The sequence below is a fragment of the Panthera tigris genome, chromosome C1, assembly GCF_018350195.1.
Source record: "Panthera tigris isolate Pti1 chromosome C1, P.tigris_Pti1_mat1.1, whole genome shotgun sequence".
Classification (NCBI taxonomy): Eukaryota; Metazoa; Chordata; class Mammalia; order Carnivora; family Felidae; genus Panthera; species Panthera tigris.
In genome coordinates this window covers 175,620,760-175,647,845 of record NC_056667.1, presented here as the reverse complement: position 1 = coordinate 175,647,845, position 27,086 = coordinate 175,620,760, and the positions used below count along the sequence as shown (strand labels likewise).

The 27,086-nt window shown below is 38.2% G+C and overlaps 1 protein-coding gene across 3 annotated transcripts in view; it reads left to right on the top strand.

Annotated features, from left to right (window-relative positions):
* HIBCH (3-hydroxyisobutyryl-CoA hydrolase) overlaps window positions 1-27,086 on the top strand; it is a 119,133-nt gene that overhangs the window by 25,806 nt on the left and 66,241 nt on the right. For all 3 annotated transcript variants that reach the window (XM_042994911.1, XM_007099309.2, XM_042994910.1), the window contains exons 2-5: window positions 144-186; window positions 21,407-21,547; window positions 23,494-23,578; window positions 26,504-26,584. In XM_042994911.1, coding sequence (XP_042850845.1) covers window positions 21,410-21,547; window positions 23,494-23,578; window positions 26,504-26,584 — 304 coding nt within the window. In that variant the 5' untranslated portion in view covers window positions 144-186; window positions 21,407-21,409. The remainder of the gene's footprint in view (window positions 1-143; window positions 187-21,406; window positions 21,548-23,493; window positions 23,579-26,503; window positions 26,585-27,086) is intronic.

The following is a 27,086-nucleotide window of genomic DNA, read 5'->3' as shown; positions in this document are numbered from 1 at the left end:
AGAGTTAAACCTTTAAAAAAAACCAAAAGCATTTTTTTCTAATATTATTTAAAAGAGGCTAAAACAAAAGGAAATATGGTATTTATACATTGAGACATGACTACCCACATTACTGTGTTCATTGTATTCTACATTTGTTTCAGGTTTAATTCATTCAAAAGGACGAATATCATACTGCAACATTTGGTAAGTTTGGACTCTGTTTTGCTGGCATTATCAGATTATGATGTGTAATATAAAATGTTCTTAGGGAAGTGGAAAATACCGGAAGATTTTGTTGACCTTTATGCCACATGGTTCCCAATTTTTTAAGACTTGTGTCAAGACTTGACACAACTTGTACAAGATGGTAGAAAGTTATGAATAAGAGTGTGGTCTTTGGGCGCCTGGGTGGCTCAGTCGGTTAAGCGTCTGACTTTCGGCTCAGGTCATGATCTCACGGTCTGTGAGTTCGAGCCCCGCGTCGGGCTCTGTGCTGACAGCTCAGAGCCTGGAGCCTGCTTCCGATTCTGTGTCTCCCTCTCTCTCTGCCCCTCCCCTGTTCATGCTCTGTCTCTCTCTCTCTCAAAAATAAATAAATGTTAAAAAAAAAAAATTAAAGAGTGTGGTCTTCAATTCAGGATGATTGGGTTTTTTTTTTTTTTAATTTTTAAATGTTTTTATTTTATTTTTGAGACAGAGAGAGACAGAGCATGAGCAGGGGAGGGCCAGAGAGACAGGGAGACACAGAATCTGAAACAGGCTCCAGGCTCTGAGCTGTCAGCACAGAGCCTGACGCGGGGCTTGAACTCATGGGCTGTGAGATCATGAACTGAGCTGAAGTCAGACGCCCAACCGACTGAGCCACCCAGGTGCCCCTGATTGGGTTTATTTTTATTTTTTGATGTTTATTTACTTTTGAGAGAGAGAGAGACAGACAGACAGAATCCAAAGCAGGCTCCAGGTTCGGAGCTGTCAGCACAGTGCCCGACCTGGGACTTGAACTCAAGAACTGCAAGATCATGACCTGAGCTGAAGTCGGACACTTAATTGACTGAGCCACCCAGGTGCCCCAGAATGCTTAGGTTAAATAATGGGTCCACTACTTAATTTTGGGTAGATTATCTCATGTCTCTCAGCTTCCTTTTAGATGTTACAGAATGAAGATAATACTATCCATCTTAGAGTGCTTATGAATGGTAAATAATTCACTTAAAAATCTAGCACTAGTGCTTGGTGTGTAATTATTTTATATTTGTTAGCTACTATCGTTCAAATAACATTCTTCCAAAGCTTAGATGTTTTTAGTTTATCATTTTGCAAGGAAGAAATAATTTTTATTAATTTTTGTGTCTCTCTGCTATGGATTGAACTTTATGTTCATATATTAAAATCTAATCCCCAATGCAATGGTATTTGGAGGTGGGGCCTTTAGGAGATGATTAGGTAAGAAGGGTGGTGTTTTCATGAATGGGCTCAGTGCTCCTATAAGAGAGACCCCAAAGGGCTTTCTCACCTCTTTTCCCTTATGAAGGAGCACACAGCAAGAAGACAGTCTTTTGTGAACTAGAAAGAGGGACTTCATGAGACTACATCTGCAGGTGCCTTGATCTTGGACCCCCCAGCCTCTAGAATTGTGAGAAGTGTTGTATAAGTCACCCCGTCTATGATACTTTTGTTATAGCAGCTCAAATGGACTAAAATACTCTTGTGTAGCCTGGCAAGTACCTTGTACATAAAAAAACAAACAAACAAAAAGCCAAGTCACTCTGATATAGCACTTATTGTATGCCAGGTGCTCTTCCAAGTACTTGATATGTATTTGCTCAGTTAATTCTCATTGTAGTTCTATAGAATAGATACTGTGGATCTTTTAACTGTAATTCTGAAACCTCAAAACCAAAAGTTTGTGGTTAGTTTGTGATAAATGCATTTTGTGACAAAATCTGACCTGAATGTACTTGAAGCTCTTTTTTCTTTATCCTAATAGGTACGCATATTCATCGTGTGCTGCAGAAGTGTTAAAGCATTTTACTGCAGTGTACTGACGAGATTCTACTTGGGATGTTTTTTATAGCATTAATATGTATTGTGTTACCTTTCCAAAATCTAGAAAATTTTCTGAATTTTGGAACCTATCTGGACCCAAGGGTTTTTGGTTAAGGGATTATATGGCTTTATCCCTATTTAATGGGTCAGAAATTGAAGGATAGAGAGGCTATGTAATATGTATGCCTCACTGTCACCCAGCTAGTAAATAGGAGGTGGAATTTTAATCCAGTCGGTCTGGCTCCATAGACTTTCCTATTGCACTTTACAGCCCGAGGCAGAGTGGGCATTAAGTAACTATTGCAGAATCTGTTTCAGGTAAGCCTAAGTGGAGATGGGCAAATTAAGACTGGAATATCCCATCCTACCCTTAATTATTTTAGTCAGCATATATACATGGGAGCTGAGGAGTTTCTAGGAATAAGAACTTAATATTACAGATTCATATTTATACACATGCACCCAGGTAGAATAGAAAGACATGACAGAATCCAGATCACCTGGACTATGGTGACCTGAGGCATAAACCACAGTGTGAGAAGGAAGATAAACTGAACTTTCAGCAGGGCTTGAAGACTGAATCCTTCTTATCCCAGTGTTGGCTTTTACATGTGCTTCAGAGATCGGCTGTATTCCAAGGAGTCCTTCCGTGACCCTTCTAAGAAAGCCAATAGAGCAAGAGCCCTTTTTATTTCATAATGGAGTGATGAAAGCATGCTACTGATGGCAGTACTATTGGCAGAGTTATGAGAAGTGGATAGGACTGATTTATGATAACAGTATGACATTCGTACCCTTCAAAGATTGTGGATGAAGACCTGAACCTGGAAAGGGGGGCAAGGTTTATCAAGCTAATGCAAGCAAGTAGAACCTATTAATGAGGTTTCATTTGTATCCATAGGCTGATGTGGACATATTTTTGCAAAACTATTCATGGAAAGATTTCTTTCTTTCTCCATGATATTCTATTAAAAACATTTTTTAATGTTTATTTATATATGAGAGATAGAGTGTGAACAAGGGTAGGGCAGAGAGCGAGGGAGACGGAATCTGAAGCAAGCTCCAGGCTCTGAGCTGTCAGCACAGAGCCCGACGTGGGGCTTGAACCCACGAACTGTGAGATCATGACTTGAGCTGAAGTCAGATGCTTAACTGACTGAGCCACCCAGGCGCCCCTCCATAATATTATATTTTAAACTCTTACACAGCATTTAATGTGCAAAAGCTCATTTCTTCCATATAAATTCGATCTCAACACGGAGAAAACCGTGGTCTTATTTCTGAAAGTAGTTCTTTTCCATATGAAGGTTCACTGGATGGGCTGCATGAAATGACACTACTTATTGTTTTCACGACAGCAGTCAAGTCTTATTTTGTATATCTAGGTGATGATCTAGAATCTGTGTCAACCAATTTATAATCTACGGTTTTTGAACAGATACACATTAAGTGCTTGCTTTATATGCAATGAACTAAGTACTTTGAGATACTATTATGAAAGACCATTCCTGACCTCAAGAAATGAATAGTCTAATAAAAAGGCCTAGAAATATTTACTAATATAAAAAGCTTCTGTACAACAAAAAAAAACCCATCAACAAAACTAAAAGGCAACTGATGGAATGGGAGAAAATGTTTGCAAATGACATATCAGATAAAGGGTTAGTACCCAAAATCTATAAAGAATTTACTAAGCTCAACACCTGAAAAACAAATAATCCAGTGAAGAAATGGACAGAAGACATGAATAGACACTTCTCCAAAGAAGACATCCAGATGGCCAACCAACACGTGAAAAAATGCTCAACATCACTCATCATCAGGGAAATACAGATCAAAACTACCATGAGACACCACCTCATACCTGTCAGAATGGCTAAAATGAACAATTCAGGAAACAACAGATGTTGGTGAGGATGCCGAGAAAGGGGAACACTTTTGCACTGCTGGTGGGAATGCAAACTGGTGCAGCCGTTCTGGAAAACAGTGTGGAGGTTCCTCAAAAAATTAAAAATAGAACTACCCTATGACCCAGCAATTGCAGTACTAGGTATTTATCCAAAGGATACAGGAGTGCTGATTCGAAGGGACACGTACACCCCAATGTTCATAGTAGTGCTATCAACAATAGCCAAATTATGGAAAGAGGCCAAATATACACAGTGGGTTACTACTTGGTGATGAAAAAGAATGAAATTTTGCCTATTACAGCAACATGGATGAAACTAGAGTGTATTATGCTAAGTGAAATAAGTCAAAGATATATAATTTCACTCATGGAATTTGAGAAATTCAACAGATTAACATAGGAGAAGGGAGGGAAAAATAAGATAAAAACAGGGAGGCAAACCATAAGAGACTCTTAAATACAGAGAACTGAGTATTGTTGGAGGGGAGGTAGGTGGGATGGGCTCGGCACTAAGGAGGGCACTTTTTGGGATGAGCACTGGGTGTCCTATGTAAGAGGTGAATCACTGGGTTCTACTCCTGAAGCCAAGACTTCACTTTATGTTAACTAACTTTAATTTAAATTAAAAAAAGGATATTTGACAAAGTGTGGTAAAAAGGCCAAATAAATTAAAGGTGTGAACAAAGGTGGGATAGAGTGATACTGACTTTATAACCAATGAAAGCTTACTGGAGGAAACTCATTTGATCTGGGCCTTGAAGAACAATTATGGTTTCAACATGTGGAGATGGGAATAAGTGGATGTTCATATAGTAATCCTAAAGTGATTCTATTATCTCCATTTTACAAATGCAGAAACTGAGGCCCTGAGAATAACTTGCTTGAGGGTGTACAGTAGTGAGTGGCTAAACTAATGTTTGCATCTGTATGACTCTAAAATCTGGTTTCTTTCTGTTACACAATATGCTTGTTCTATGTGGCAAGAAGGTGTGATGGGAGAACAGAGGTTACGTTTAGGGCTTTCTGAGTATCTGTGTTATAAGGAGTGCTATGTGGTGGTGGGCCCATTTCACCCAGGATCCGATGTAGAGACTTGAAGGCCATGCCAAGTAACTTGGATGTTTTTGAAGGTGACAGGGAGTCACTGACCATTTTTGAATGGCAGGAACAAGATTAAAATTATGTTTTTGCAAAATTTTCTCTGGTGGCAGTGTGAAGTATAGACAGACCACCAGGCAGAGGTTCTGGAAATCTGCCAGAAAGGAAGATTGTAACATGGCTTACAGCAATGGGAATAGAATGGAATGGAAGAGAGAGTTGTTTTAGAAATAGATTTTCCAGTACTTGGTAACTGCCTCACATTGTTGGCAGAGAGGGGAAGAGAACAAGTCTGGTTGAGAAAACTGGTGATGCCTTAACCTGTTCTAGGGAACAGAGGAGGAGAGACAGATTTGTTGGGGAGAAATTTGTTGGTAAATTTGGTTTTTTACCAAGTTGAGCATAGGGCACCATGCACTTCTGTAATTTTAGCAGGCATTTGGAAATAGGGGCCCAGGCCTCTGGAGAAGTAAAGAAATGCAAGTTTGAGCCAGCTGCCTAAAGGTAATAATTGAAGATGGAAAGTAGATTATGACAAAAAGGTGAGAGAATAGAACACAGCTAAAGACCATTTGAGAGGCTCTGAAATATTGTGGAGGAATTTACTGGTCCAATTTGAAGTCAGGAAGGATTGAGTGAAGCTTGAATAATCAGCATTTATTAAATATTGTTAGATGCTAAGAACCTTACTTACATTGCTTTGGTGTCCTTTTTGGGTTACAGTAATTTAAATTTAATGGCATTCAACATTTGCTGGAAATAGGTGAAAATCTTAGGAGTAGGAAAGATACGTGTTTGGATAAAGACGAAAGTCAGATGTCAGAGAAAATCATGTTCGGCTAAAGGTAGGCTATTTTCCTGGGTGTGTCTGTGGGTTGCAACTCCATTCAACGGCAGTGGATGTTACATATAATGGAAGGTGTGGATATCCACAACGTGATGCTTGCCCTAGGCTTGCGTTATAGCAGAACTGCATCACTAGAATGATGGATTATTCATCCAAGCTTTTTAAACATTTTTGAGATACCTATGTACCAGGTACTGGAAAGAAAGGTTCATTTCTCACAATGTTTATGACAACTCTAAAGTGTTTTCCAAAATGTAGCCTGCAAAGTACAAGTCCAAAGAAGTAAATATTCCATGAAAAAAATTTTTTAATGAGGTAAGAAAACTGCTCATTGTTTAAAAATTTATATTTAATATTTGCATATTAAGGACTAAAATGTCTTATTGATATTTGTTTAAGTTTTTTTCCCCAGACTGATTTGACCATGGACCATTTATCTTTCTGCGTAGCAGCACCAATCATCTTTTTGCACATTTTGGGAAATGTTGCTACTATGGATTTTGCCAGAATATTTCTATGTTCTAGCAAAGTAGACATCCTAAAGTTGTGTGTGGCTTAGGAGTTTTATTTTGGCTGACTTCATGCATTCAGTTCAGCACAGAGCTGTGTGTTGATGGTGTTTATACATTTCAGCAAGTTTCCTTCACGTTTCTCCTTGGAACAGATGTAAATAACGGGTCACCCAGGCCTTATGGAAGTAGAAAAAGTTCTGTGGAGTGAGTTAGAGTGGGTAGGATGATATCATTTGAAGAAGATGATTGGGAGAGTCTGTTTAGGGGTATAATGGTTAGAGCAATAGTTCTAGAATGAGGTAAACCTAGATTTGAATCTTGGTCCTGCCCCAAAGCTGTATGACTCTAGGCAAGTGATCTAACTTCCCTGGGCCTCAGTTTCCTTATCTGTGGAAAGGAGTTTCTGGTATATAACTCATTAGAGGTGTTTTCAGGATTAAGTGTTCAGTCAAATGTTTTACCATAGTGTCCATGGAAAACTTCTAAATGGTAAGTTAATAATAAGGAACAGCTTTTGCTGATTGCCTAAGAAAATATTTGAAAATAAAAGTAAATGTGAACCTGTTGTCTTTCTTGGATGTACAATAAAGATTTAATAAAGTTCTAATTTCCTTCCACCTTACATCTGTTTTCCTCTTTTATCATGGTTCTGGCTAGAAGCATTTCTTCTTTCCCTTCTCTGTTGTCCTTTATCCCTTATGTCCTTCCCCCTTCCCTGCCCAAATGTGGATTGTATGTGAATTCCATTTCCAACTCTAGTCTCTGTAATTTTTCCTAATATGGCAATTTTTCTTTATAGAAACCTTTTCTAGATTTTGTTAAAAATTTGTGATATTTTCAAAAAAGATATTTAATTTTTTCTGCAGAATTAACCTATACATAAATTATGCAAATACTGGAAGCTTTATCTCCTTTCGCTTGAATGATTTTGGTTAATGAACTAACAGTTGTTTTTAGGTTTTGATAAGGCCATGAATTTTTCAGGTAAGAAAAAAATCCTATTTGTCCATTCATGTACGTCATTCTAATGGCATTACCAGGAGATTCTGTAATATTCTTTGCTCAAAGTCTGACCCTCTGTAAATGTCCTGAAAAGTACTTGGCCTACGTGCTTGGAGATCCATGCTTAAAAATATTCCTGCATCATTGAAATAGCAAAAATTGAAAATTACTCAGTGTTTACCAATAGGGGACTGATTAAATTGATATGTAAAAATGGACAGCTGTTAAAAATAAGTATGTAGCATGCATGTGGAATCAGCAAAACCCTGGGAAACTTTACAGGTTAATTGGCCTGTTATTTTCAACAAATTGTAAGGAAAAGAAGGGGATGAAGGGAGAACTTCTAGACTAAAAGACTTGAAAAATATATCCATTTTAAAAAAATAGATGATGTTTTTGGATTTATACTTTGTGTTTACTGTACAAATCAGGATAGTTATATTTTGATACAGAGGAAGAGGGCTGTGATGGGGAGGGGGCAGGTGGAGGGCCAAGGGCTTTCGGGCTGACTGGACAGCATTGGGCTTGGGATTTGATTTTTACCCCAATTACAAGCTAATAGTTAGCCTTTACTACATGGATGGTGGCAGAGGATATGAAACTCTTGTTAGTGGCGCTTCAAGCAGCCTTGAGCTTGATGTTTGTGTTGGTTTTCCTTGCTCCCCAAGTTCCACGGGGTGACATAGAAGGCCCAGAAGAATGCCTGCATGTGCAGTGGGTTGCATTACAGAACAATAAAATTGAATTTGGGGAACCTGCTGGTTTGTAGCAAGCTGTAAGCAAGACTGCTCTCCTGTCCCAGAGGGAGACATTACCCTTTCTGTAAAGTTGCTCACAGCAAATACAACCCTGAAAATGACCAGGCAAAGAGAATGGTCAGGCTCTTGGGTTCACGACCCAGGAAGGAACCGCAAGGAAACCCCAGGGCCCATGGCAGATAGCGTCTTCTAACAGCCAAATTGGAAATAGGGTCATGGCAGACATAAATAGTTAAGATGAGGTCATACAGGAGGAGAGATAACTGGATCAATCCAAAATGACTCTTGTCCTTATATAGGGAAAATTTGGAGACAAGCATCCTGGGAGAAGTGATGTGAAGATTGTAATTAGGCTGCTTCAAGAACTATCAGAAGCTAAGAGAGAGAGGCCCGGAACAGATCCTTCCCCTAGCCACCTTTAGGGGGAGTGTGGTCCTCCTGCTGACACCTTCATCTTGGGCTTCTAGCCTCCAGAACTCTGAGACAGTAACTTTCTGTTGTTTAAGCTACTTAGCTTGTGGTACTTTGAGTTGACAGCCCTAGCAAATGAATGCATTTCCCATGGTACATTTGTCAAAATTAAGAACATTGGTATGTTACTATTAACTTTAAACTTTATTTGGATTTCATGTTTTCCATTAGTTTTCTGTTCCAGGATTCCATATTGCATTTCCTTGTCATGTCTCTTTAGTCTCTTCTGGTCTGTGACAGTTTCTGCATCTTATTTTTTGTGACCTCAAAAGTTTGGAGGAGTATTGGCACGGTAGCCTGTAGAATATCCCTTAATCTAGGCTTGGGTCTAGTGTTTTTTGTTTTTAATAAGTAAACTGCAGTTAAAAGGTTTTTGGAGAGAATAACACAAAAGCCCCCTTTTCAACACATCGTAACAGAGTATCTGTGGGTTTTGATGTAGGCATCAGGGATACATGACATTCACACTACATAGCTGGTGATGCTGACCTTTATTACTTGGTTAAAGTGGTGTTTGTTTGGTTTCTCCCCTCTAAAGTTACCATTATCCCCTTGTCACATTCTGTTCTTTAGAAGCAAGTTAGTAAATTCAGCCCACACTCAGAAGGTGAGGTGACTAAACTCTACCTACTGGAAGGGAGATTTTTACGTGTATTATTTAGGAATCTTCTGTAGGAAAGATGAGCCATTCTCTACTCCCTTATTCAGTTATTGATACCTGTGTGGGCTCATTGATCCTTACTCTTTGGGTTATAATCTAATATCACATTGTGTTACTCAAATTATTCTAGCTTTGGCTATGAGGAATTCCTTCATTTTGGATCTTGTGTCCTTTTGATATGATCCTATTTTTTTTAATGCTTCCTTACTTTTTCATGCCAGAGGTTTCCTCTGGGCTCCTCATGTTTTCCTTCTTGCAGCTCTGGAATCAGCCATTTCTCCAAGGAGCCCTGGTTGGAGCTCTGTATCAGAGAATTGCATTTAGAAATCAAGATCTGACTTCTGGGAGTGCTTTTTGATACTGGGGAATGATGGCTTTCTCCAGGGGGAGAGAGCTAGGGTAATGTATGTATGTATAGCAGATTGCACACACACTGTATACTAACCCTGTTATTAATGTATTAATGTAATAACCCTGTTATTAATGTAGTTACACTATAACTAATGTATGTATACGTGTCTGTAGTTGTATCTCTATCCTGTGTGTGTGTGTGTGTGTGTGTATACACACACACACACACACACACACACACACACACACACACACATATATAAGCTAAGCATGAGATCATTCTGACGGCATCTCTGACTTTAATCCAGAGCCCCAGGGCAGGGTTCATTATAGAAGCTTCCCTTCTCGTTTATCTATAACTTTCGTCTGTTACTTATTTCACCCGTGTATACATGCAAAGCAGTTTCAGAATTGTTAACCATCCCCCATGAAAAACAAATTTACCAACTAGAGCACAGTGTTGATAGACAGTCCTTTTGTATTTATCTTTACATTTTCTAATCAGATGACTGTTTTCCAAAGTTACTTGGGTCAGCTCCCCTGAAGTCACCACCATGATTACATCAGTGATGCTATGTCATACATGTGTAATTTAATTAGATTTGTCACAGTCTGCATTCCATGTTGGAATCCTGTGACATCTTAGCTGTCTTTCTTTTTTTTAGCATAGTTTGTATACATTGAAGTTTACTTTTTGTGACGTACATTTCTGTGCGTTTTGACAAATGCATAAATCATGCGTCCAGCACCCCACAACCACACAGAGCAGTTCTATCACCTAAAACTTCCCCTGTGCTTTCCCTTAGTAGTCGGCCTCTGCCACCCCCAACCACTGATGTGTGTTATGCCCCCATTGTTGTGTCCTTTACAGAATGTCTTATGAATGGATTGATACAATATATAGGCTTTGGGGTTTGGATCCTTTCACTCGGTGAAATGCATCTAAGATTCATCTATGTTGCATGAATCGATGACTTGGTCCTTTTTATCACTGGTATTCCATTTTGGATATGCCAGTTTGTCCGTTTCCCTGTTGAAGAGCATTTTGGTTGCTTCCAGTTTTTGTCAATTATGAGTGAGGCTGCTAAACATTTGTGTACAGGTTTTTGTGTGAACATAAGTTTTTAATTCACTTGGATAAATACACAAGGGTGCAACAGCTGGGTTGTATGGTAAGCCTATGTGTAACTTTATAAGTATTTGCCAAATTGTCTCCCAAAGTCATTGTACCATTTTGTAGTCTCACCAGCAGAGTGAGAGTGCCTGTTGTTCTGTACCTTTGGCAGCATGTTATTGTCTGTGTTTGGATTTCAGCCATTTTGATGTGTGTAGTGCTGTCTCATTGCATTTTTTTTTTTTTTTTAAGTTTGTTTATTTGAGAGAGAGTGTAAGTGAATGAGTGCACGGAAGGGGCAGAGAGGGAGGGAGAAAGAATCCCAAGCAGGCTCCCAGTGCCGAGCCTGATGTGGGGCTCGAACCCCCAAACCGTGAGCTCATGACTCCAGCCAAAACTAAGAGTTGGTTGCCCACCTGACTGAGCCATCCAGGCACCCCCTCCTTGTGGTTTTAATTTGCATTTTCCTAATGATCTTCAGATGATTTTGAGCATTTCCTATGTTTGTTTGCCATCCACATATCTTTGGTGAAGAGCTTCAGGGTGTTGTTGTTTTTTTTTTCTCATTTTAATATTGGGTTTTTCTTACTGAGTTTTAAGAGTGTATATATTCTGGATGCAAGTCGTTTATCAGATATGTGCTATTCAAATATTTTCTTCCAATTTCTGGCTTGTCTTTCATTGTCTTAATAGTATCTTGTGCAGAATGGAAGTTTTTAATGGTGATGAAACTCAGTTTATCAATGTTTTCCCATTAAGCCTTAATGTTTGGAAGGTACTGTGAACCACGGTTTCAGGGATGTGGCCCTCACAAGTGTTCCTGTCCCTCCTCCAGGGATAGGCTGCTTTTTTTTTTCTCCCTTTCCTTTGCCCCTCATTTCTTTTCCTCAGTTGTGGTTGGTAAACACTGAAGTCTTTGGGAATGGTTTCGAGGTTCTTCCCCCATGAGATTAAGGCTTTTATTTTGTAGACCTCCATTTACTTCCCCCACTATAGTGAGGCTTCACCAGAACCCTGGGCTACAGACTTTGAAGTCCTTCCTCACTCCCCTGCAGATTTAGCCTTTTGTTTTGTATGAAAGATGAGGGGAAAGGATTTCTCTGTACCTGCTGTTTCCCTATCCCAGCCAGCACCACACAGGAGAGCTTTCTCCAGTTTTCCCTGAGAGCTCCTGGTTGGATTCCAGGAGGAAAAGCCAGCCAGAGAAAACCCTGCATGACTGTGACCTCCCCAGGAGCTTCATGCTGTCACATTTGCCCACATTTGGCCTCCAGCAGGTCATCAAAAATTCTAATTAATCTTCCTGAAAGCTTTTGCCTGAAGTAAGCAAATATTTTGGTCCTGTGTCTCCCTGAAGGCACTTGTCACTCTCCAGATTTTATTACAGCCATTTGCCCTGTGACCTCAGTTCTCTGGGCTTACCAGAAGCCATTAATTTGCAGTCTGTTCAGCCTTTTTTCTTGTTAATAAGGTTAGGATGAGCATCTTTTCAGCTCTCAACATCTCTGAGCTGAAACCAAATAATAGTAAAGTTTTGAAGGATTGCTTCCATATTGGGTGATAATTTATATAAACTACTCAGTGAAAACCATGAAATTTTTTTTGGCTGACAAATTTGACTTGGGTTCAAACAGAAATTTGGTTAGTATGGAGATCTCGAGATGAAAGTTTATTAATACTTGCATTTAACATGCTTGTATGATAGGAAAACTTTTGTCTGTATTTTAAGATTTAAAATGATGTGGTTATCTGAAAAGTATAGCTGTTTTAATCTGTCATCTGTCCTGTCATATGAGTAAGGGTTTAATCAAGGAGGTAGAACCACTATGGGTATTTAAGGGGAGCAGAATATGCCATTCCTTAAATATGCAGCTTTCGCATGTGAATTATTTTGAGCTGAAGGCAGTCAAGACCCAGCAGATTTGGGAAAAGCTTTTTACCTCCCTCTCAAATGCCTGAAAGAAATTAGAAAGGAGCCTCAGACCCTATTTCTTTTCTTAGCTCAGGATGGTATATGAACCTCAGTTGCCTTGCTGCTTTTGAGTCTCACACCATTGTTGTCCCCCTTACTTAAGAAATGAAAATTTTCTCCAGTTAATCTGTCTTTATTACAGTGGGGGAGGAGTTTAGCCAAGAACCTGGAAGGGTAGGGGGAAAATTATGTTTTCTCCCCTACAGTATTATGGAATAAAAGATTTAGTATGGGAATAAGATCTTCCACAATACTGACAGAAATTATGAGAGGGTCTAGAGAAGGAGTCAGAGGGTTAGAAAACTTACCATCTGTCCTACTCATCTACTAACACAAGTGGGTCAGTAGGAACTTGGACGAAAACCAGAGAAGCTAGGTACTTTAACCGCTAGAGTAGGTCTACAAAGAAGGTGATAGGCGAAATCTGGGGAAGGCTGTGTCTGCTGGTGGACTTGGTGTCCTTTTTGGTCTGGTTTCTTTTGTGATTTTTGTGTATAATTTGCTTTTACCACAAATGTTTTTAGTATCAGTAAGGTAAGAAAATGAAAAAATACAGTTTCCTAACTCATATGTTTACTTAGCATCTTTTTTTTCTTTTAGGGGATGAAAAAATAGATTTATTGCTATTTCTAAAAGTCAGAACTAGAGGAAGAGTAAACGTAACAGATGTTATAAGAACATAAGTACAAACAACTATTTTACAATAACATGTACTTGAAACACATTTTTGTACTGCAAACTATGAAAAATAACTCTCTTTAAATGATTTTAATATTTGCTCTTCCTTATATACAGTTGAATTTCCAGTGGGAGAACAAAGATGCTCACAGTTCTCTGGGCCTTGCTTTGTGAAAACCCTTCCTTAAAACTTTCTGGAATGCTCCATGAAACCAGTGTATGGTTTAGCAGGAGATAGGGGCTGTCATCAGTGCACACGTATATGCATGTTGTCCTATCTTCCCAACTCTCCCACACATGTGGGATCATTACTGGGGTTCAGGGGACCCCATGGACAGTCAAACAAGAGCGCCCTCTGGAACAAAGCCTTTTAACGAAGTTCCCTTTTGGAGATGGCTTAATACCTTTTACACTTAATGTATTACTCTTATTAAAAAAATTTTTTTTAAATACTGGTTTGAATAGGTAGTAAATACATAAGGCACAAAATTCAAAAAGTTCAAAGGGATCATACACTAAGAAGTCTTCCCACCCTTCACTTCCAAGTCCAATTTTCTTTCCTGCAGGCAATCATTTTAGCAATGTTTTCTGTATCTATTTAGAAATACATTCTGGGGCGCCTGGGTGGACCAGTCGGTTGAGCATCCGACTTTGGCTCAGGTCATCATCTTGCGGTCTGTGGGTTTGAGCCCCGCGTCAGGCTCTGTGCTGACAGCTCAGAGCCTGGAGCCTGCTTCGGATTCTGTGTCTCCCTCTCTCTCTGCCCCTCTCCCGCTCATGCTCTATCTCTCTGTCAAAAATAAATAAACATTAAAAAAAATTAAAAAAAATACATTCTGTGTGTAAAAATGTATGTGTCCATGTACAGAGTGGGTGGGCAGCATTGTAAACACACTGCCTGGTTGTTCCACAACAGTGTATGGAGCGGTAGCTGCCTCATTCTTTTTATTTTTTTAATGTTTATTTTTGAGAGAGGGAGACAGAGAATTCCAAGCAGGCTCTGCGCCATCTGCACAAAGCCGGATGTGGGGCTCCAACTCACAAGCCATGAGATCATGACTCAAGCTGAAACCAAGAGTTGGACACTTAACTTACTGGGGTACATAGGTACCCCTGCCTCATTCCTTTTAAAGCCTCTATAATATGCATTTTTGTAGGAATGGTTATAATTCTTTTAACCAGCCTCTCACTGGTAACATTTAGGTCATTTCTAATGTTTTGCCATTACTAATGACATTGCAGTGTATTCATTTTGCCCATATGTAAACATGTCTATAGGATAAACTTCTGGAACAAGGATTACTGTGTCGGTGTGTATGCTTTAAAAAAAAAATTTTATTTTAATGTTTACTTACTCTTGAGAGAGAGAGAGAGAGAGAGAGAGAGAGTGAGCGAGCAGGAGCAGGGGAGAGGCAGAGAGAGGGAGTCACGGAATCCGAAGCAGGCTCCAGGCTCCAAGCTGTCAGCACAGAGCCCGATGCGGGGCTCGAACCCACAGACGGTGGACTGTGAAATCATGACCTGAGCCAAAGTTGGACGCCCAACTGACTGAGCCACCCAGGTGCCCCCAGTGTATATGCTTTAAAAAATGGGTTGTCAGGTTATTTTTCCTAGGCTCTCCAATAGTTTTTGCTCCTACAGTATATCTGTTTCCTCGCCCTCTAGATATCACAGGATACCGAACTTCTTGCCAAGTTGGTTAAAAAACATTTTACTATTGTTATAGGTTCTAAGTTTTTTTTTTTAATTTTTTAAAATGTTTATTTATTTTTGAGAGAGAGAGCACGTGTGCACGAGTGGGGGAGGGGCAGAGAGGGAGGGAGATACAGAATCTGAAGCAAGCTCCAGGCTCCAAGCTGTCCGCACAGAGCCCGACGCGGGGCTTGAACCCACAAACTGAGAGATCATGACCCGAGCAGGAGTTGGATGCCCAACTGACTGAGCCATCCAGGCGCCCCTAATTTAATTTAATTACTTTAAGGGATGCTTGGGGAAATTTTTATTAGCTGTTATAAGGTCAATATGAATAATAGACTCTTTCCCCATACACAAATAATAATTAAAAACTATTAAGTGGTTGCCTTTTAAAATCTTAAAAATAAATGAAATAAAAACAATTGGAATACATCCAATGAAAGGTGTGGAAAATCTCTACTCAGGGAAATATAAAATTTTGAAATAAATTTTAAATTATATATAAAACACTCAATATTACAAAAGTGTCAATCCCACTAAATAGGTCTTTAAGTTCACTGCCATAGTAGTCATACTCCCTGCGGAAGTTTGTTGTAGATATTGACAAGCTGACTCTAAAATCCATAAGAAAACACAAAAGATCAAGAAAACAGTGTTGAAGGAAAACAATATTGGAAGACATTGGTATGCTATCAACAATGATTAAAATAAAATAGTAATAAAAACAATGTGGTAATGAGACATTAAGAACCAATGTAATCATTGGTACAAAACAGACCCACATAGATATGGAAATAAGAATTACAATAAAAATGTTACTTCAGAGCAATGAAAAAAGGATGGTTTTATTGCTAAATGGCACTAGGTCATCTGGATAGCCATATAGATGACTAGTCATGGAAAAATCCCTTTTATCAGTTTGCAGCTCAAACAAGTCATAATTTGGATGGCCTGCAAGAATGGACAGTTTGGGCCTGCCGTGACCACACATGGCATCATGTATCGGGAGTCCAATGGTATTCTCTCTCATATTTATTTATAAATATATAATTTATCGTCAAGTTAGCTAACCAACAGAGTATACAGTGTGCTCTTGGCTTCGGGAGCAGATTCCCATGATTCATCACTTACATACAACACCCAATGCTCATCCCAACAAGTGCCCTCCTCAATGCCCATCACCCATTTTCTCCCCAACATACCCCCCACCCTCCGCCTCCTCCATCAACCCTTAGTTCTCTGTATTTAAGAGTCTCTTATGGTTTGTAACTATTTTTTTTTCCTTCCCTTCCCCTATGGTCTTCTGTTAAGTTTCTCAAATTGCACACGAGTGAAAACATATGATATCTGTCTTTCTCTGACCTATTTCACTTAGCATAATACCCTCCAGCTCCATCCAGGTATTACTTGTTGCATTACTTGTTGCAAATGGCAGGATTTCATTCTTTCTCGTTATATTACTTGTTGCGTTACTTGTTGCAAATGGCAGGATTTCATTCTTTCTCATTGCCAAGTAGTATTCCATTGTATAAATAAACCACGTCTTCTTTATCCATTCACAAGTTGATGAACATTTGGGCTTTTTCCATAATTTGGCAATTGTTGATAGCACTGCTATAAACATTGGGGTCCATGTACTCCTATGAATCAGCACTTCTGTATCTTTGGATAAATTCCTAGTAGTGCTATTGCTGGGTCATAGGGTAATTCTATTTTTAATTTTTTGAGGAACCTCCACACTGTTTTACAGTGGCTGCATCAGTTTGCATTCCCACCAACAGTGCAAGAGGGTTGCCCTTTCTCCACATCCTCACCAACATCTATTGTTTCCTCAATTGTTAATTTTAGCCACTCTGACCAGTGTAAGGTGGTATCTCAGTGTGGTTTTGATTTGTACTTCCCTGATGATGAGTGATGTTGAGCTTCTTTTCATGTGTCTGTTAGCTGTCTGGATGTCTTCTTTGGAAAAGTGTCTGTTCATGTCTTCTGTCCATTTCTTCACTGGATTATTTGTTTTTTTTGGGTGTTGAGTTAGGTAAGTTCTTTGTAGATTTTGGATACTTACCCTTTATCCAATTTAAGTTTTAATTGAAAAAAATTCAGACTTTGTTTTTAATAGCCTTTTCCATAATCCTTGTAAGTGAATATACGTTATTTTTATCTGATAATGAATTTTAATAAAAACTAAGCTGACATTAAATGTGCAGCATGATTTTATAAAGACTTAAACACTGTGTAACATTTAATGCTATTAAATTATGGACTTCTGTGTTTTACTAGATTTCAGTTAAGAAGTGTGCCATTTGCTTTTAATTAGCATTCTCTAGTTAAAATTTTCCAATTTAAGCTTTATATTGTACACAGTTCTCATGTGAAGGTTAAAGCATTGTTTTTAGTTAAAGTAATAAGTATGATTGTGCCATTAGTCCTAACAATTGTGTATAGCAGAGTCCTGGGAGATTGTTATGTTTCTTACAGGTGTTTATATTAGTACTATATATTACATGAGCAGTGAAATCTGATAATTAAGTTATAGCGTATGAGTTCCTAAGTAAGCATATAGGCCAGTTCATCACAGCCATATGACTTGTAAGTCTGTCATTTTATAATCTGGCCTCACCTGCTTAATCTGTTTACTTTCCTATCCCTCATTTCCTCAGTCAGCCTTTATTCACTCATATTTAACATCTTAATATTTCCGGGGTGCCTGGGTGGCTCAGTTGGTTAAGTGCCCTACTCTTGATTTCAGCCCAGGTCATGATCTCAAGGTTCGTGAGATAGAGCACTACATCTGGTCCTATGCTGACAGTGCACAGCCTGCTTGGGATTCTCTCTCCACCTTTCTCATTACCCCTGTCTCTCCCCTTCTCACGCTCGCTCGCTCTCAAAATAAGTAAACATTAAAAAAAAAAAATCTTGATGTTTCCAAATATCCATTGTTTGTTTTAGGATGTGTTATTCTCTAGGATTCTTGCACTCCTTTTTCTTGGCATGCATCAAGGCCCAGCTCAAATATCCCCTTTTCTATTTTTTTTTCAGATTGTCAGTAGTTACTGTAGTCAGAATTATTTGCCCTCTTTATTCATCTTTGCTTTGCAAGCGCGTAACGTATTACTTGGCATATAGTCATAAATTAAGAGATTTGAGAGTATTTTGTAGTCCAAGTAATTCTAAGACTAGGTTCTGTTCTAAATCAGTTGACTCTGTTCCTTCAGAAACAAAAAAGATTTAATTACTATGTGTATACTTTGTATATACTATGTATATACTTTTGCTTTTGGTATGTGTATTTTGCTTTACTACAGAATTTAAAGAATTTTAGAGACCTTTGTCAGGGGCACCTGTGTGGCTCAGTTGGTTAAGCCTCTGACTCTAATTTCAGCTCAGGTCATGATCTCCTATGGGATCAAGCCCTGTGTTGGTGGAGCCTGCTTGGGATTCTCCCTCTCACTCCCTCTCTGCCCCTCCCCTGCTCGTGTGCTGTTCTCAAAATAAATAAGCATTTAAAAGAGAAAAAGAAACTTTGTCAGATATACGTAGTAGTCCATTTGATTACTTACTGTTAACTTGTATGAAAGATTTGCATTTAATGTCCAGGCATACCTCGTGTCATTGTGCTTTGCAGATTTTTTTTTTTTTTTTTTTTTACAAATTGAAGGTTTGCGGCAACCCTGCATCAGCAGAGCAAATCTATTGGTGGTATTTTTCCAACAACATTTGCTCACTCTGTCTGTGTGTCACATTTTGGTAATTCTCATGATATTTCAAATTTTTTCACTATTCTGATGAACGGTGATCTTGATGTTACTGTTGTAACTGTTTTGGTGGCGCCATGAATGCACCCACGTAAGATGGTGAACTTAACAAATATTGTGTTTCTTCTGACTGCTCCACCAATCTGCTGTTCTTTCATGTCCCTCTCCTTAGGCATCCCTATTCCCTGAGACACAACAGCATTGAAGTTAGGCCAATTAATAATTGTGCCTCCAAGTGTACAAATGAAAGGAAGAGTCAGATGTCTCTCACTTGAAATCAAAAGCTAAAAATGCTTAAGCTTAGTGAGGAGGGCACGTCAAAAGCCAAGATAGGTCAAAAGCTAGGCCTCTTGCACCAGTTAGCCAGGTTGTGAATGCAAAGGAAATGTTTTTGAAGGAAATGAAAAGTGTTACTCAAGTGAACACATGAATAAGAATGTGAAACATCCTTATTGCTGATAAGGAGAAAGCTTTAGTTGGGATAGAAGATCAAACCAGCTACATTTCCTTAGGTCAAACCTAATCCAGAATAAGGCCTGTTCAGTTCTATGAAGGCTGAGAGAGGTGAGGAAGCTACAGAAGAAAAGTTTGAAGCTAGCAGAAGTTAGTAACGGGGTTTAAAGAAGGCCATCTCCATAATGTAAAGATGCAAGGTGAGGCAGCAAGTGCTGATGGCAAAGGGCAGCCAGTCATCCAGAAGGTCTAGCTAAGATAATGAAGGTGATGCTAATAAACAAGATCTTCAATATAGATGGAACAGTCTTCTGTTGGAAGAAGAGGTCATCTAAGACTTTGATAACTAGAAGTCAATGGCTGGCTTCAGAGCTTCAAAGGATAGGCTCACTTCCTTGTTAGGGGCTAATGCAGCTGTTGACTTTAAGTTGAAGCTAATACTCATTGATCATTCTGAAAATCCTGGGGCCCTTAAGAATCATGCTAAATCTACTCTGCTGTGCTTTATAAATGGAACAACAAAGCCTGGATGAAACACAGCTGTTTACAACATGGTTTACTGAATACGCATACACACATTTACATATATACATGTATACATGTGTATACATGTATATATGTAAAATGTTTATTAATGTTTGTTTGCTTTTGGGAGAGCATAAGTAGGGGAGGGGCAGAGAGAGGGGAACAGGATCTGAAGCCCTGATGAGCCCAATGTGGGGCTCGAACTCAAGAACCAAGATCATGATCTGACCTGAAGTTGGACACTCAACCGAGTGAGCCATTCAGGCGCCTCCTGAATATTTTAAGTCTATCGTTGAAACCTACTGCTCAGAAAAAAAGATGCCTTTCAATATACTGCTCATTGACAATGCACCTGGTTGCCCAAGAACTTTGATGGAGCTTGCTAACACAGCATCTATTCTGCATCCCTGGGTCAACGAGCAATTTTGAATTTTCAAGGCTTATTATTTAAGAAATACATTTTATAAGACTATAGCTGCCATAGAGAGTGAGTCCTTTGGATCTGGGCAAAGTAAATTGAAAACCTTCTGGAAGGGATTCACCACTCTAGATGCCATTAAGAACATCTGTGATTCTTGGGAAGAAGCCAAAAACTAGCAACATTGGTAGGAGTTAGAAGAAGTTCATTCTAACCCTCATGGATGATTTTGATGGGTTCAAGACATCAGTGGAGGAAGTAACTGCAGATGTGGTGGAAACAACAAGAGACCTAGAATTAAAAGTGGAGCCTGAAGGTGTGACTGAATTGCTGCCATTTCATGATCAAACTATGAAGAAGGAGTTGCTTCTTATGGATGAGCAAAGAAAATGGTTTCTTGAGATGGAATCTACTCTTGATGAAGATGCTGTGAAGATTGTTGGAATGACAACAAAGGATCTAAGACTGTTACGTAAACATAGTAGATAAAGCAGCTCCTTGAGGTTTGAGAGGATTGACTCTAATTTTGAAAGCTCTGCTGTGGGTACACTGCTATCAAACAGCATTGCATGCTACAGAGAAATTGTGAAAGGAAGAGTCCTTCAATACAGCAAACTTGACTGTTGTCTTATTTTAAGAAATTGCCACAGCCTCCCCAACCTTCAGCATCTTCCACCCTGATCAGTCAGCAGCCATCAACATTGAGGCAAAACTCTCCACCAGCAAAGATTCTGACTCAAAGTGCAGATGATCATTAGTATTTACTAGCAAAATTCCTTCCCCCCACCCCTTTCCACAATGTCAGCTTTATTCAGTCATAAAGCAAGGTTGACATAATTATCAAGCATGTGTTTAACTTGGCTTCTATAGTGTGGCCTCTTCTCTCCCTTTAGTTGTGGAGTTTGTTCTGTCAGCCTTCAGGTTAATTTCTGGGGGTATTTAGGATGAACTGATAGTTATCTAGTTGTGTTCATGGGACACACATAACTGTTATATGCACTGGGGGAAAATCATTTGAATTTATTGCAGTATTTGCTTTATTGTGGTGGTCTGGAGCTGAACCCACAGCACCTCTGAGGTATACCTGTATATGGTTTAATATTGGCTTGTGACAAAATCTTAATGAATTTCATCCTAGGCTTAATCTTTTTTTACACAGAGAATGTCTATGCACATGGATGCAGCAGGAGAAGTACTACTGGAAAGAAGAGGTTGTGCAGGAGTGATAACACTAAACAGACCAAAGTTCCTAAATGCATTAACCTTTAATATGGTTCGGCACATTTACCCACAACTAAAGGTTTGTGATTTCCTTAAATTATATGGATACTTTAAAAAATGTATCCTTAGGGGGGCGCCTGGGTAGCTCAGTCGGTTGAGCGTCCGACTTCAGCTCAGGTCATGATCTCACAGTCTGTGAGCTCGAGCCCCACGTCAGGCTCTGTGCTGACAGCTCAGAGCCTGGAGCCTGTTTGAGATTCTGTGTCTCCCTCTCTCCCTGAACCTCCCCCATTCATGCTCTCTCTCTCTGTCTCAAAAATCAATAAAGGTTAAAAAAAATTATTAAAAAAAAAAAAGTATCCTTAGGGGCACCTGGGTGGCTCAGTCAGTTGAGTGGCCAACTTCAGCTCAGGTCATGATCTTGGGCCCCATGAGTTCGAGCCCGTGTCAGGCTCTGTGCTGACAGCTCAGAGCCTGGAGCCTGCTTTGGATTCTGTATCTCCCTCTTTCTCTGCCCTTCCCCAACTTGCTCTCTCTCTCTCTCTCTCTCTCTCTCTCTTCTCTCTCAAAAATAAACAAACATTAAAAATAAATAAATAAGAATGTATCCTAAAAGAACATTTCTGGGATTCTCTTCCATAGAATCTTTGGGATCAGTGCCCAAGCCCCACTGATTTCTTGTCTTCGTCCTTTCCCTATGTGATTATCTTGAAGCGTCCCTAATGACAGGGACTTCATGACCTCCTGAGAGCTCCTTCCACTTTTCCATAGCTCTGAGTTTCTTCCTGTGTTTTGCCACTCTGCTTCTCTGACCTTTTAACCAGTGATAATAGTTCTGCCTCTTGGTACAGGAGTATACAAATCTAACGTTCCATGTGACAGCATTCTGACACGATTCTTAGAGAAGACTATAAGCTTTTCTATTCTAAGTGAACTGCATGGTGCTGTGGAAAAGCATGACTTGTAGTTGGACTACTTTGTTTGAAACTTGGACTTCTGTTTATTAACTCTTCAGCTTGGGAGTGTTCATCTCTCTGTCCTTCATTTACCTCAGCCGTGAAATGGGGATTATAATATCTCACAGGATTATTGTGAAGTGAAATGGTGTACCTAATATGGTCAGCCACAAAGACTAATTCTCCCCTGGTTACAAGTTCCTTAATTTTTCATTTGATGAGTCTGTCTTCTATTTCCTTATGTCCGTTTGGGACACCTTATAATATGTCTTTAAATGTAATAAAGAGAAATCAAGTATTTCAGGTTGGAGTGGACCAGAGTGGAAGAAAGTAGAAACTTCCATGTTAGAATGCCATATTTCTATTAATGTAGTCCAATATTGCATTAGTCTTTTGGACAGCCACATCCATCCAGCTACATCTCTTCCTTGTGTGTTTATATTTTTATTCTCAAGTGTAGAATTTATACAGCTCCTGTTAATTTTTTGTCTCTGGTTAACTGATGTTTTAGTGAATAGTCTTTTGAATTGCCCTTGGCTCTTGATTCTTTCATCCTGATTATTTATAGTTGCCCCTGCCAACCTCAAATCACTTCAAGATCTAATCAGTATTGTGGTTTCATTCTATTGCTTATAAATTTGTCAGTAGGTTGGAGCCCTATATTACCACAATAGAAAGGTTCTTGTTCAGTTTATCAACAGTCTTTGGACTGATTTGTTCACCAGATTTATAAGCTTCTGGGATGTATATTTAAGCCCATCTTCTTTCATCTTGGTGTCAAAGTTGTCATGGCAAAGATTTCTTCAGATATCATCATACAATTTGGATCACAAAGTGTATTCATCTAGCAACTTTGTTGGAATAGTCTCCAATTTATGTCAGAAAAGAAAATGAAGTTAGGATCCATTCTTTTGGATGTACTTTATAAAGCTTGTACTTTATGTGCATTGACATATTTATCTATACATGTATATGTGTGTATCCATATGTGTATATAAATGCATATAGATTTTTTAAATGAGTTTTCATTTATAGTATGCTTTTCCCATTTTCTTTTCAATTTGGATAGAATTGGGAACAAGATCCTGAAACTTTCATGATCATTATAAAAGGAGCTGGTGGAAAGGCTTTCTGTTCTGGGGGTGATATCAGAGGTAAAAACTTTTTCCTCCTCTTAACCTAAATGCTTTTTTCCCTGAGTAGAACTGATAAAACCAACAGGAAATTTTTGTAGTACTTTGTAATTTGCTTTACTTAGAATTTTTTTTTATTATAATGTCTTAGCTTTTGTAGTTAATATTAGAAAAATGAGAATAGCATTTTTTTAAACTATGTATGTGCCCTTCATATATTCTGTCTTTCTACCTAAATCATCCTAAACAAACTATATAGTTATGGTGTGTGAGTCCACTTTTTATTCTAGGTTAGCTGGTATTCAGCAATTCAATTTGTTCTATAACCTGACAATCTGGCCATGTTGAGTGACTTGTCATTGTCCAAATATGACATTCTTTCACATATCTCCTTGACTGTTCTTGTGCTTTTCTCCAGTTCATGATCCCAAAGCAAGAATGTACTTATACATTTATCCTATTGTCAATATATTTTTACAGATGTTTAGAAACGTTGAAATGAGATAAAAAGATTAATTCTCCTTTCTAATTCTTTAGGTCAATCTGTATACATATAACTATTAAAGGCAAAAGAAAGAAGAAATGTATATTCTCAGGATCAAAGTCACGTATTTATCATCACCACTGGTGATGATATTTCAGTATTTAATATATACTGAAACTGTTTTTACACTTTGTAATGAAATTGGTAGAGTTCAGGGATGGTTTTTTTCCTTGAGTTTTTATCGTGTGTGTGTTATTTATTTATTTTTGTATTGTGTTAAGGCAGTACTGTTTCTATTATATTTGGAATAGGAAAAACAAGCTTGATTTAGGATATAATTTTAGGTACCTATTAAATTTTTTTAATATTAAATGTGATTTATTGTCAAATTGGTTTCCATACAATACCCAGTGCTCATCCCAACAGGTGCCCTCCTCAATTGCCCATCACCCACTTTCACCTCTCCCCCACCCCCCATCAACCCAGTATTTAAGAGTCTCTTATGGTTTGTTTCCTTCCCTCTCTGTAACTTTTTTTTTCCCCCTTTCCCCTCCCCCATGGCCTTCTGTTAAGTTTCTCAGGATCCACATATGAGTGAAAACATATGGTATCTGTCTTTCTCTGCCTGACTTATTTCACTTAGCATAATACCCTCCAGTTCCCTCCACATTGCTGCAAATGGCAAGGTTTCATTCTTTCTCATTGCCAAGTAGTATTCCATTATATATATAAACCACATCTTTATCCATTCGCCAGTTGTTGGACATTTAGATACCTATTAAATTTAAAGTAACTTGAGTGTTAAAATTTCAGTTGCTTAGATAGATTTGTTAACTGAATTGTGTTTGAATTTATTGTTTTGCCCACAACATGAATATATTTAAAAAAATGTTTTTCAGCATGGAGCTAACCTTTATTGTGGAGTTGAGCCTATGATCTTCATAGTTTACAGATAGGCAGAACCTTACATATTGTTTTTAGCTTCTTCTAACTGTGAGCTATTTTTACATACACATTTAACTTTATATTATATATATAAATATATATATGTAAATGTATATATATATAAGTATATATATATATTGATATTTGGAGGTACAGTTACAAGTTACAGATTTAGTTTATGTGTATAAAGAAGCGGTCTTCAATTCCAGGAGATTTAGTTGCTTTAAAGATGTTTATTTAGTCCAAGATGATAAGTGGGCACTCAGAAAAAAAATTTTTTTTAAATGCTATTCATTTAATTTTAACTTCTATGGAATTAATTGATTAGAATAAGATAAAGAGGAAATCAAAGATTTTTGAGGTAACAGCTTCATTCCATAGGCAATATAATTTGCACTTTTGTCATTTTAGAATTGCTAAATAGTGGTAAGAACTGAATAAGAAATAATAGATGAGGGTTTGGGGGCATGCGTATATCAGTGAAATACCATTAATGACAAAAAATAGACACCAAATCTTTCTTTTAAAAACCAGGAAAAGAAGTCAACATTTGGAACATTTTGAAGGAAAATATATCAGTTTTCTAGAATTAGTCTAAATACCTATAGTCAACAATTTTTAGGTAACTCTTTCCCATAGAAGAAATATGTTTATATTTTTATTTGTATTTTAGTAGATAATTCTTAGAAGGGGTGCCTAGGTGACAGTTGTTTGAGCGTCTGACTTGGGCTCAGGCCATGATCTCGCCATTCCCGAGTTTGAGCCCTGCATGGGGCTCTGTGCTGACACCTCAGAGCCTGGAACCTATTTCAGATTCTGTGTCTCTCCCCCTCTCTCTGCCCCTCCCCTGCTTGCACTCTGTCTCTCTCTGAAAGATAAATAAAAAAGACACTTAAAAAAAACATTAAAAAGACTTAAAGAGGAAAGGCATATAATCTTACAGTATATGGAAGAGAATGGTTTGGTAGTAGTCTTAACATTGACTGGACTAGGAATACAGTGGGTGCTCAGTGTTTCATGATGAAATGAATGTGGCAGAAATATTTAACTAGACAGAATATATTGCACTGTGTGTATGGGTACATGAGTACGCATGCACATACATGCTTATATTTCTCTGTGTGTATGTATAATGTACTTTGTGTTAAGATATGTTACCATTGGAAATGTATATCCAGCAAATCTTTATTTGGGTGCTATAGAAAATAGTCAAAATAAAATGGTAGCAATATATAAGTTCTAAATTAGGTATAGCACTTTGTAAGAAATTCTTAAGAATTTTTGCCTTGAAGTTTTGACTTTAGAATATGGATCTGGGGCTGTGTCTGTGGTAAGGGCACTTCAAAACTTTAACAAACCATTCTAGAGTTTCCCCTGGTACTTAATATCACAGTATTTTAAGTTTATTCTCTTTCTCTTTGACAGTGTTAACTAGAAAGCACTTTATTAAAAAATTACAATCTTTTTCCCTTATCTTCCTTCTTTTTTTTTTTTTTTTTTTTTTTTTTTTTTTGTAGCGATCTCAGAAGCTGGAGGGGCAGACCAGAAGATAACTCAAGATTTCTTTAGAGAAGAATATAGGCTGAACAATGCCATTGGTATGTGTGTTCCTCTGAGAGCTTTAAAAATGGAATCAAGATATAAGCTGCAGTGTCAATTGTTAAAGATACAATCAGTAGACATTCTTATTACTCTTTCTACTCTTTCATAGACTATATGTCAGGCATAAATAAAGCTGATTGAACTATTCTGACTGCTCATTCCAGAACAATTCATACTTTAATATTAGTAAGCTATACTTAGTTACTGTATGTCCTACACTCAGTATGAAAACATGGATTCTGATTATATCGCTGGCTTTCTTAGAAAACAAAAATCTTGGGCCTCAGTTTTCTCTGTAAAATGAAGTACCGTTTCCTAATTCTTCAGGAACTCTGGGATGAAAATACCTTTATAGTTGATGTTCCAGGTTTCATTGGAAGTGAAGCAGTACTTTTATTAAGCATGCGCTTCAAATGTTAAGTTGCAGGGAATAATATAATAAATAATTATGTACCCACCAGCCAGAATGAACAGACATTAATATTTTATTTTTGCTTG